Source organism: Cryptomeria japonica, chromosome 5, assembly GCF_030272615.1.
Source record: "Cryptomeria japonica chromosome 5, Sugi_1.0, whole genome shotgun sequence".
NCBI classification, from domain to species: Eukaryota; Viridiplantae; Streptophyta; class Pinopsida; order Cupressales; family Cupressaceae; genus Cryptomeria; species Cryptomeria japonica.
The window spans coordinates 929,301,662-929,312,515 of NC_081409.1; the positions used below are offsets into that span (position 1 = coordinate 929,301,662).

Below are 10,854 nucleotides of genomic sequence, written 5' to 3' on the forward strand. Positions count from 1 at the left end.
GTCGATTGGACGAATATGAGCTTCGTCAGAACAATACTAAGTCTTTATTGTTAGAGTCAACTATACTTCAATTTCCAAGAAATTTCAAAGTCCCTACTTTGAACTAGGTATGGTAAGACTCCAAAGAAATTTGAATATATATATATATATATGATTGATAGAGTGTGTTGCAGAGGAGAGGGCAATCAAGCAAGGGATTGGAGATGAAAACAGTGCAAATATTTCAGAAAGAGAGTGTGAATGTAGGGGTGATAATAGATTCAAGTTTGTGGGCAGGAAAGATAGCAAAGAGTGCTATGGAGTTAGCAGTAGATTATGTGAACAATCAATCTGAAATACTCAAGGGCGCTGAATTGTGTCTTCACCTGCAAGAGGCACAGACATCACTTGAAGGCTCTTCTGCTGGTACTTTATTTCTTCTGTGCACTTTTAAATTCTCTTTTTCAAGTTCTCTACACTGTTTTTCGGTTAGATATGGGCACATATCAGTAATTATCTTAAGTTTTGTTATGGGTTTCAAGACTAGTGTGTTGACTGTTGAATTTATATGTCTGAATTTTAGTCTTAGATTTCAATGATATGTCTGAATTTTAGTCTTAGAATTTAATTTTTAACTTTGAAATTTAGAGTTTAGTAAGGAAGAATAATTTTAAATAGAGTGAATAATGGATAGTGGTATTTCAAATGTAAAATTAAGGTTCAAGCAGTCGAACTTATTCTATTACAGTATTGAATAATCATTGTTGAAACTGAAATTACAATCACAAAGGGACATCTAATAAGGTGATTTTTTAGATGTGACTCTTGATCTTCTATTATTTCCTTCTAAAGTAAAAATGTTTTCTAAATAAGTTAATTTTGAAATCTCATAAACATACTTACAAAAAGTAGTATTAATTTCATATAGAAATAAATAAAATGTATTACAAAAATAACTTACGTAAAAAACTCTCAAATTTCTTGACTGTCATGGCAATTTTGTCAACCAATATCAATGAAGAAGAAGACAAAGCAAAAGATGATGAGGGTTGAGACCCTCTCATATCCCAGACCCCACTAATTTATGGGATAAATTAGGGTGCAGGACCTCCCTTCCTTGCTTTCCCCCTCCCCCTTTTCCTATTACTGTTGCAAGCTATTGACTTTTATTTCTATGTTTTCTGATATAGACATTAAACCCGTATGAACTCTAAAGATGTTATTTCAGATCCACCTCTTTTTCAAACATGTGCAATTTCACCAACCCATGTCTATGAAGAAAAAGATAAAGAAAAAGATGATAAGGGTTGGGACCTTCCCATGGATACCCAAACCCAAGTAATGTATTTCACCAACCCATGTCCATGACCCCCTTCACCTTGACTTCTTCCCATTTTCCTATTGTTGTTATCATCTATTGATTTTTATTTACACGTTTTCTGTTCTGTTAATCCCATATGAACTCTAAAGATGTGATTTCATATCCTTTTATAAATATGTACAATTTCACCAATCCATGTCAATGAAAAAAAAAGAAAAAAAATAATGAGAATTGTGACCCTCCCATAAATTTCCCAAACCTCACTAATGTATAAGATAACCCCCTTCCCCTTCCATTCCTTTTACAGTTTCATTCAGACTTATATTCAGTTATCTTAAATGACATATGGTTTTATGGGTGAATGCAGCTGTTGATCTTCTGGCCAACGAGGAAGTAGTGGCATTAATAGAAGCACAAGCATCCAAGACTGAGCCTCTTTTATCAGATCTTGGAGAGGCAGCCAATGTTCCAATTCTGTCACTCTCTGTCACAAGTCCTGCCCACTGCAACCAGAGATTCCCTTATTTTGTTCGCATGGCACACACTGATAGCTTTCAGATGAAAGCCGTGGCAGCCCTGGTTAACAATTACGGCTGGAGAAGCATTGCATTTCTTCACTCAGACAATCATTTCGATTCAGGTTCCATGCCCTCCTTGCGGGATGCCCTTCGAGATCTCGACTCTGAAATTGCATACACCTCAATAATTCCTTCAACTGCACAGAAACAAACAATAAGGGAAGAGCTTCATAAACTCAAGTCAATAGAATCAAGAGTTTATGTTGTCCACACGCCTTTTGATCTGGGCATGAATCTAATCATGGAGGCCCAGGAGATGGGAATGATGGAGTCTGGTTATGTGTGGATAATAACCCAAGGATTTACCAGTCTTTGGGATTATGCACTAAGTGTTTCCACAATGTCATCTATGCAAGGGCTCCTTGGGATTAAAACACATATTCCAGATTCTAAAAAGCTGAATGATTTCACTCAAAGGTGGGAACAACAATTTAGACTTGACAATCCCAACACAAAAAACATTGAGCTGAATGCATATGGTTTATTGGCCTATGATACGGTGCTCATGATAGCTCAAGCGATTGGAAAGATGGAAAGAAATTCAAGTTTAAGTTTTATGACACCCTCAACCAGTCTTGAAATAATAGCAAATACTAAAATCAAGGTATTCCAGCAAGGTAAGAAGTTGTTGCAGGAGATTTTCTCAACAAATTTTGATGGTTTAAGCGGGCCTGTTAAGTTCCATGATGGGGAAATGGTTGGGTGTGGTTATGAGGTAGTGAATGTGGTGGGCAAAAGCTATCAAATAGTTGGTTATTGGCCATTTAATTCGTCAAAGTTGTTCAAAACTCCATCTTTTAGTGACGAGGGGCTTCGATCCATGATTTGGCCAGGTGGGTCTGTCACGGTTCCTCGCGGTTGGGCAATACCAACTAGGCTGAAGATCGCAGTTCCTAGAAAGTCTGGTTGGGAGGAATTTGTGTGTGTTTCGTTGGATCCAAGTAATAAAACTATTGTCAGTGGGTTCTCCATTGATGTATTCCGTGCTGTTGTGAGTATTGTTGAGCCCCAACTGCAGTTTGATTTCATCCCGTACCCTGAGATCAGCATTAATGCCGATGATTATTCCTATGAAGAACTCGTCAACCAGGTGTATCTCAAGGTGTGCTTCTCTTCTCCCTCTCTCTTTTTAATAAGAGGAATCAAGGATTAGTCTAACGATTCAAAACTTAACTTTTAGTTATTTGAAGGGTTGAGTATTAGTCTAGCTATTCAAAACTTAGTTCTTATGGAAATGGTCATTTAGATCTTAGGATTAAGTTATGATGTGTGAAGGTAGTTTATGTATTGGTGCATTTTAGAGGTTAGATAGCTATTTCCCTAGTTACAAGGCAAGTTTCTTATAATATCTCGTGTATTGTATAATAGATCTCATGTCACACATTGCATTTAAATCAAGATCAAAATCTGATTTGTCTTCATTTTTTTAGGTATCAATGTTAGAAGAACATTAGAGAATTGGCCAATTTTTAAGAAATACTTTTGCCTTTGTTTGGTAGAACTACGATGGAGTTGTGGGCGATGTTACAATTACAGCAAGTCGAAGTGAAAGTGTGGATTTCACACAACCATACACAGAAACAGGTTTGGTGATGGTGTCTCCCACTGTCATAAAGGAGGAAGCTGACAATGCTTGGACATTCCTACAACCATTTAATCCAACGTTGTGGGCTACAACGATGGTGTTTCTTATATATACAGGACTAGTGGTGTGGCTCCTCGAGCATAAAATGAATCCTGACTTCAGGGGAAGTCCCCTCTATCAAGTGGTCACTATATTTTGGTATCACATTGATCCTTGTTTTCTTGCTTCTTTCTTTTATTTCTTCATATTTATATTTAATTTGGAATATAACCTAAATTATTTTCAATTCTTCTAGGTTTGCATTCTCGGCTGTGTTTTATGCTCATAGTAAGCATTTTCTTTCCACTATATTTAACTTCTTCAATATAGTTCAATTTAAAACAACACACTTTAAGCATTGATTTGTTTAGGTGGTTCATCTTAAACATCACACACTAAGCATTAACTTGTTTAGCAGATTATCTTGAATCACACTAATAGATAGATTCAACTTAAATAGCACACTCTAAGCATTGATTTGTTTAGGTGGCTTATTTTGAATCACACTAATAGATAGTTTTTGAATTAAACAACACTCTAAGAATTGACTTGTTTGGGTGGCTCATCCTGAATCACACTAATAGATTTGATTTGTCTTAAACAACACACTGTAAGCATTGACTTGTTTCCATATGATTCATATCAAATCACACTATAGATGGACCTTACTGAAAAGACAAGTGTGACTTCAAATAAAACACCTAAAAAAATCATTACTTAAAGTGTGTTGTTTAAGCCCGACCACTCAATACTTCTTACATGGCATTCATATCTTTAAGATTGATGTACATATTCCATATGTTTCACATTTTGCAAGAGAGAGTGTCCATAACGGTTTGAGTCGACTAGTTGTTGTGGCTTGGTTGTTTGTAGCATTCGTTTTAACATCTAGCTATACAGCTAATCTTGCTTCAAGATTGACTACCCAACAAATTACACCAATTGTAAATGTTTATGGTCACTATAAATTAGGATATCGCAGTTCATATGTTGGGAGATTTCTAACTCATGATTCAGGAGTGGCCAATATAAATCTAGAACCATATTCATCAAGAAAGGCATACAAGGAGGCCTTGTCAAAAGGAGCAAAGAATGGAGGAGTGGATGCCATTTTAGATGAAGTCCCATTTGTTCGTGCCTTCCTTTCTAGTGAATGCGGTTATTCAATGGTGGGGACAACATATCAAAGTGGTGGCTTTGGTTTTGTAAGTTCTTTTTCTACATATTTGTGCACATCATTGATAATAATAATTTTAATTTTAATTTGGATTTGTAATTAGTATTTAAGAATTGATTGTTTGTGATGTTTTTGATATAGGTTTTTCGCAAAGGCTTTCCTTTAGTGCAAGAATTTTCTAAGGGGATTTTAAATCTTTCAGAAAGTGATAAGTTTGAAAAGATTAAAGCTATCTATTTCAGTGATACTACCAATAAGTGTCCTGACTCGTCAGAAGATTTAAGGAGGTTAGGTGTGGAAAGCTTTTGGGGATTGTATCTCATCACGGGAACAATATCATCTATGGCTTTAATCATTTTTCTTTCACAAGACAATTACTCAAGGCAAAAGATTAGGGAGTGCAAATCTATCAATTGTTTTTTAAAGTATATCTATCAAGAGCGAGTTTCATCCCAATTTTTTTCACTACAAATGTTACAAGAGAACAACAATTCTTCAAATGCAGAAGATAGCTCAAGTAAACATCATGAATTAGATGTAAGTGTTATGAATGATGCAGATCAAAATATGGTGACTCAAACACCCTCCTTTGTAAATCCAGAGATAATAGATGGGCTTCCGTCCAACCAAATCCATGAAGGAGAGAAATCTGAGATGAGTTGTACTTCAGATAGAGTCATTACTAAGTGAAGAAAAAACAAAGATGTATTGTATTCTTATAGTAAGATTGTATGTAATTATTTAGTTTATCTTTTTTATGGGTATTGTACAGTTTCATTTTAAAAAATTAAGCAACTAATGGTTTATAAAGAACTTTCATTGTTTGTTTCAAACTCTTCCAAAATTAGAATATTTGTTCAATAATTGATTTTAAAAGATAAATAATGGTACCATGATTTTATTTTCCTCTTATAAATTTAGTTGTGTTTACTTCAAACCTAAGCAATTCATTCTAATAAATAAATAACATATTTTTGATGAAATTCAAGTATTATATTGAATAAAACATTATTGAAAATAGAGTATATATCACAAGAAAAGGTGGGTAGAGATAGTTACAACCTAAAGTCTAGGGAAAGTGGAGCCTTATACATATCTGAAGAGAGAAACAAAATTAATAAGTAGCAAGAGCTATGGAACAAGCAGCGGGCCCAAGTAAGTCACAACCATTTGGTTTCAACATATTCAAAGTTTTGTGTCCATCAAGAATAAGCTCCTAGCTAGTAGGGACATCATGTAGATCATTCTCATTAGTTTTCACTTCCTAATGAGTGATGACTTCCATAACCAAAAACAAATGCAAACTAATTCTACCTTAATAGTGACAGGAGCCTAGAATAAAAGACAATAACTTGTTAATGTGGTAGGAACTACAATGATTTCAACAAAATGACAAGAACTTAACAAAACATCTAACTATATGCACATCATTTGTCTATAGACAATCAATAGATCAGTAAACAAAACACTGGAATAACAAAATGAACACTTTATATATAAATCACAAGGCAAAACGAAATGATTACAAGCATCAATAGATTGCAACTCTTACTCAGACTACACTGTAAGCCAAACTCACTTTGAACACCAACAAACCTTACTTCTTTTCTATACTATCTGGTGTCTCTGCTTTCACCTTGATTTGTCACACATTTGAACACTTCTTTCCGATTCCATCGCTGTAATTTCTTTGTCACGCATTTCTTTGCCTTCCTTGTTTTCAATCACTACTGCACCAACATCTACTTCTACATTTTCATCTGCATCTTCTTTAGCTCTTCAATCTTATAGCCTTCATCATACCGTGCTTCTATTGCCCACTCTTGTTTTCCATTTCTCTTGTCCAGCTTTTCCAATTTATAGGCTTCCTTTCTTTCTTTAGAAATACTTTCTAAGGCATCATGAAAATTTAGGGCATTTTCAATATCTTCATTATCACACGTTGTAAGACTTTAACACCATGATCATCTTCATCTCTAGGTTCTTTATAATGTACCTCTTCTTGGTGTACTACTACAAACTATTCTTATATACCTTCTAGGTATACCATTGCAACTTGTTTCCTCTTTTCTTTTTTATTTCCTATGAATGCTCTACTACCCCTTATCTTATCAACTTCAACATATCCATCTTGACTCTCCTTATAAAATTCCTCATACGTACATACACATACTCAAACACAACATTAGATAATAAAAGAAGAGACCAAAATGTCTTTATGAGTGCCTCTATCATGGACACTTTTCTCTCTTCTTTATTGTCTTCTTCAAGTGCTTCTTTTTGCACTTCTTCTTCTCTCCATTCTTCCTTATTTTTCCTCATATTATCCACAATGAGAACATATTTCACCTCTTTCGATGCATGTTGCTCACTTGGTAACTCTTTGATGTCCAAATCTCTATGGGTTTTTGTCATACTCTCATCATCTCTTCTCAAGGAAGTCATCCCCTACCTTCTTCAAGTTTTGTAACAAGTAGGTTTATAGGCCACTTCAACTTCTTTTTCAATGACAAACACAAACCATAGTATTGGCTTCTTTCCTCTAACCACTACTATACTAGGATCTTACTCTTCTCTAAATACCTTCTCAACTCTGTTATTTCTCTATCCCGCTCTGATTGTTTCATATTTTCTTTCATATTATCTTTCATCTTGGGGATTTCTTTCTTAGCATGGTGTTGCATCTTCCTATCTAAATATTCTCTTGGCTTCTTGATACCTCACCTACGACTTCTCTCTTTTTCCTCTTGCCTAGTCTTTTGGTACCTAGGTTCTCTTTATTAGCATGTCAAAACTTCAATTCACATGCTTGTACAACACCTTATGAACATAACCAACTTTCCCTTCCCAAACCTTTTATGCTTTGATACCAAATGATGAGTGACAACTTTTGGAGCCAAAAACAAATCCAAACTATTTCATCTCAAATGGTGATAGGAGCCCAAAACAAAAGAAATAACTTGTTAATGTGACAATAACTACAACAATTTAAACAAAATGACAAGAACTTTACAAAAAAATCTAACTGTTTGCACATCATTTTTCAGGAGAGAATCGATAGATTAGTAGACAAAACAGTATAACAACATAATGAAACTTTATTTAAATATAATAGGGAAAAACAAAACTATTACAAGCATCAATAGATTGCAACTTTTACTCAAACTACACAAGCCAAACTCACTTCAAGCACCAACAAACCTTACTTTCTTTTTGTCTTGTCTGGTGTCTTTGCTTCCATCTTGATTTGTTCACTTTCACCTTCATATTTCTTCACCGTTCTCTACCCCCTCTCTTTCCCGTGCACCCCAATTTTGATTTTCTTTTTATTTTCCCCTTTTGTGTACTTCTAGTAACATCATCTATGTCATTCTCAGCAACATCACATGCGACATTGTTATCAACCTCAACTTATTCTGACTACTATGGGTATCTAATTCCATTGGAACATTATGTGCAACATTGACATCTGAGTCAATTAACCCATTTTGAACTTTCCCAGAGGTTTGTCATTCAAAAAAATTTGGTGCAATTATTAATGTTGTACCTCTATTTGATGGACTATCAACAATGTCAAAGTATGACATTATATTTCTATTTATGCATTTTAATGGCCCCCCTTCAAAACTTTTAGGAGTCTTGTTGCTCGACATCTCTCAAGAAATAAAAATTGAAAGAAATATAATCATATTAATAGAATCTAAGAATGTAGATCCCTCAACCCTAATTCCATAGGCATTGAATGTCTCCCTATTGCATAATTTGTAACAATGAACTAAATTTGAAAAGACTGAGGATAAATAATCTTATACTACTATAAAAGAAATTGTCACTTACCAATAGGTTTTGTCAAAGTCCATTATACAACAATGCTTGTAGAAACAAATTGTCTATTATCTAAATAAACTATTGAGAGCTAAAAATATCCCCCCTCTTTTCTATTGTCTATTTTCACAATCCCCTCCTCTTCCTCCCTTTCCTATTTAATCCCCCCTCTTTTTCAAGCAAAACCTCCACTTTTCATACAACCACACCGTTATAATATCGCATTTCATCTACTCTTAGCATATCCATATCATCATCGTGCCAAAATTCATCCATGTTATTGCAACCATACACCCATAATGCATCAATTTCATCCCATCCTCTCTTCCATCTTTTCATGCTATTGAATTTCATCCTCAAATTGTACATCATGGAGCAATATCGAGCAATTGTTACATCAATAAGCACACATCCAACCATGGGATAATCAAATCAAGGAGTCAAATGAAGTTTGCATCTTATTGTTTTATGTCAATTATGCTTCTTTTGCTTTCTTTCTAACATCCCGATCATGAGGTGTTTGAGCTAATTGTGTTCACTTGGTTATGATCGTAGGTATTTCAATCTTCCATATTCGCACATTATTTCCTTCACACATTTTTTGGCACGCCCGGTGGGACCCACTTCACGGATCGATTTAATTGTTTTATGTTGTTTGAGTATTTTGATCATACGTATTCTCGATGCTTGAAGGCGAAAAAATGTGTTCTCACAACTCTATTTTCATATTTCTGTACGGATTTGTATCTGGTAGGTTTCAATTTTTACCAGGTTTCTAAATTTGGCAAGTTTCCATTTTTACCAAGTTTCTAAATCTAGCAAGTTTTCATTTTTAGCAGGTTTCTAAATCGGGCAGGTTTCCATTTTTAGCATGTTTCCTTTTTTAGAATATTTCCATTTTTTAGTAGGTTTCTAAATCTGGATGTTTTTTATTTTTAGTAGGTTTCCATTTTTAGTAGGTTTATAAATCTGTCAGGTTTCCATTTTTAGCAGGTATCTAAATCTGGTAAGTTTTTGTTTTTAGCAGGTTTCCATTTTTAGCAGACTTCCATTTTAAACAGGTTGCCATTTTAGTAGGTTTCTCAATCTGGCAGGTTTCTATTTTTGGCAGGTTGCCATTTTTAGTAGGTTTCTATTTTTAACAAGTTTCTCTATTTAAAGAAAAAAAAACTTTTTGATGTTGTGATTTTGATTTCTGCTACTAATGGTATGTCTACAACATGTGGCAAGGATCATAGAGACATTTCGATCAGCCAAAGACTTACATTGAAACTACTAATGCATTTGATGTAGGACATTGTTGAAGACTATACTTTCAAACTGAGTGTCTTTGATTTTTGATAGTTAGATAACATTTATATTTGGGCATTAAAAAGAGCTTTTGTGTTTTGTGTTTGGGCACATTTATGCGTGTGAGAGGTCCCACAACTGACACACACTATCCTCTCCTCCTGGCCCTCGTGGTCCTAGGTGCATGAGAAAAGTGTCAGCGATGCTCATCTTTTTTATTTTTTAGGTTGAGGCCCTGTCCCCCCAAGAAGCCCATAAGGTCGGTGATGGGAGAATGACCCAAGCGGTAATGGGCTAAAGCCAAGTTGCCTCTTAGCCACTATATAAAATATGTGGGATGAAATTCTTCACAATGGGTGCTAACTGCCTACCTATGCCAACTTCCCCAGTACCTATGTTCTACAGGAAGGAAGCCTCCCGAGGGAGAGAGCGTATATGGAGGCCCGAAAGAGAGTCCGATACTAAAAAAATAATTATTTAGTTGCCAAAAAAACCTTCTACTTGTTAACTCAGGCATTCTGATACGTGCATGTCGAAGATGCCCCTCATGTATCCCTCAATTTGAAATAGAAAATTTCTCAAGATCTTAGGATCTTTAGAAATTTGAAGCTTGGCATGCCTAAGAAGTGTGTGTTGTGGGGTGGAGCCAGTGCTCCCAAGATTCTATCTATCCTATTGAATGTGGTAAATAGGGTTAGGGGATTCAACAAGTATTGTCTCTTGACCAACCTAGGAAGTGCATGATTGCTTTTCATTGTTCGTACTCCCGTGTTTACCAGGTTTGGTGTCAAAAGAATCTTTGTTAACAATAAATTTAAAATATCAAACATCTCATGTCACTAGGTCCTAGTTGGTCTTGTCCTTCAACAAATTGTCCTCTCATTCTAATGAGTTTGTGCCAGTTGTTTTGTTATGTTATCAAAATTACCTAAGTCAAGTATCAAATCAGTTCATCTTGGTCATCATTACAAATATTACGTTGTTATTATTGTCTACTAGGGTTTCTACTTGCATGGTCACCTTTATCATCTTAATCTTTGAGTTGTCACCTTGGTTCTCA

General features: G+C 35.0%; 2 protein-coding genes across 2 annotated transcripts; both read left to right on the forward strand.

The window, feature by feature from the left end:
• Positions 1-235: 235 nt before the first annotated feature.
• On the forward strand, positions 236-3,767 carry LOC131037395 (glutamate receptor 2.7-like). Its single transcript, XM_057969523.2, has 3 exons — positions 236-405; positions 1,668-2,980; positions 3,378-3,767. The coding sequence occupies exons 1-3, from the start codon at positions 297-299 to the stop codon at positions 3,756-3,758; spliced, it is 1,803 nt and encodes a 600-aa protein (XP_057825506.2). The 5' UTR covers positions 236-296; the 3' UTR covers positions 3,759-3,767.
• Positions 3,768-4,189: 422 nt separating this feature from the next.
• Positions 4,190-5,369, forward strand: LOC131876300 (glutamate receptor 2.7-like). The gene is made up of 2 exons (XM_059221226.1): positions 4,190-4,707; positions 4,821-5,369. The coding sequence occupies exons 1-2, from the start codon at positions 4,669-4,671 to the stop codon at positions 5,367-5,369; spliced, it is 588 nt and encodes a 195-aa protein (XP_059077209.1). The 5' UTR covers positions 4,190-4,668.
• Positions 5,370-10,854: the final 5,485 nt, after the last annotated feature.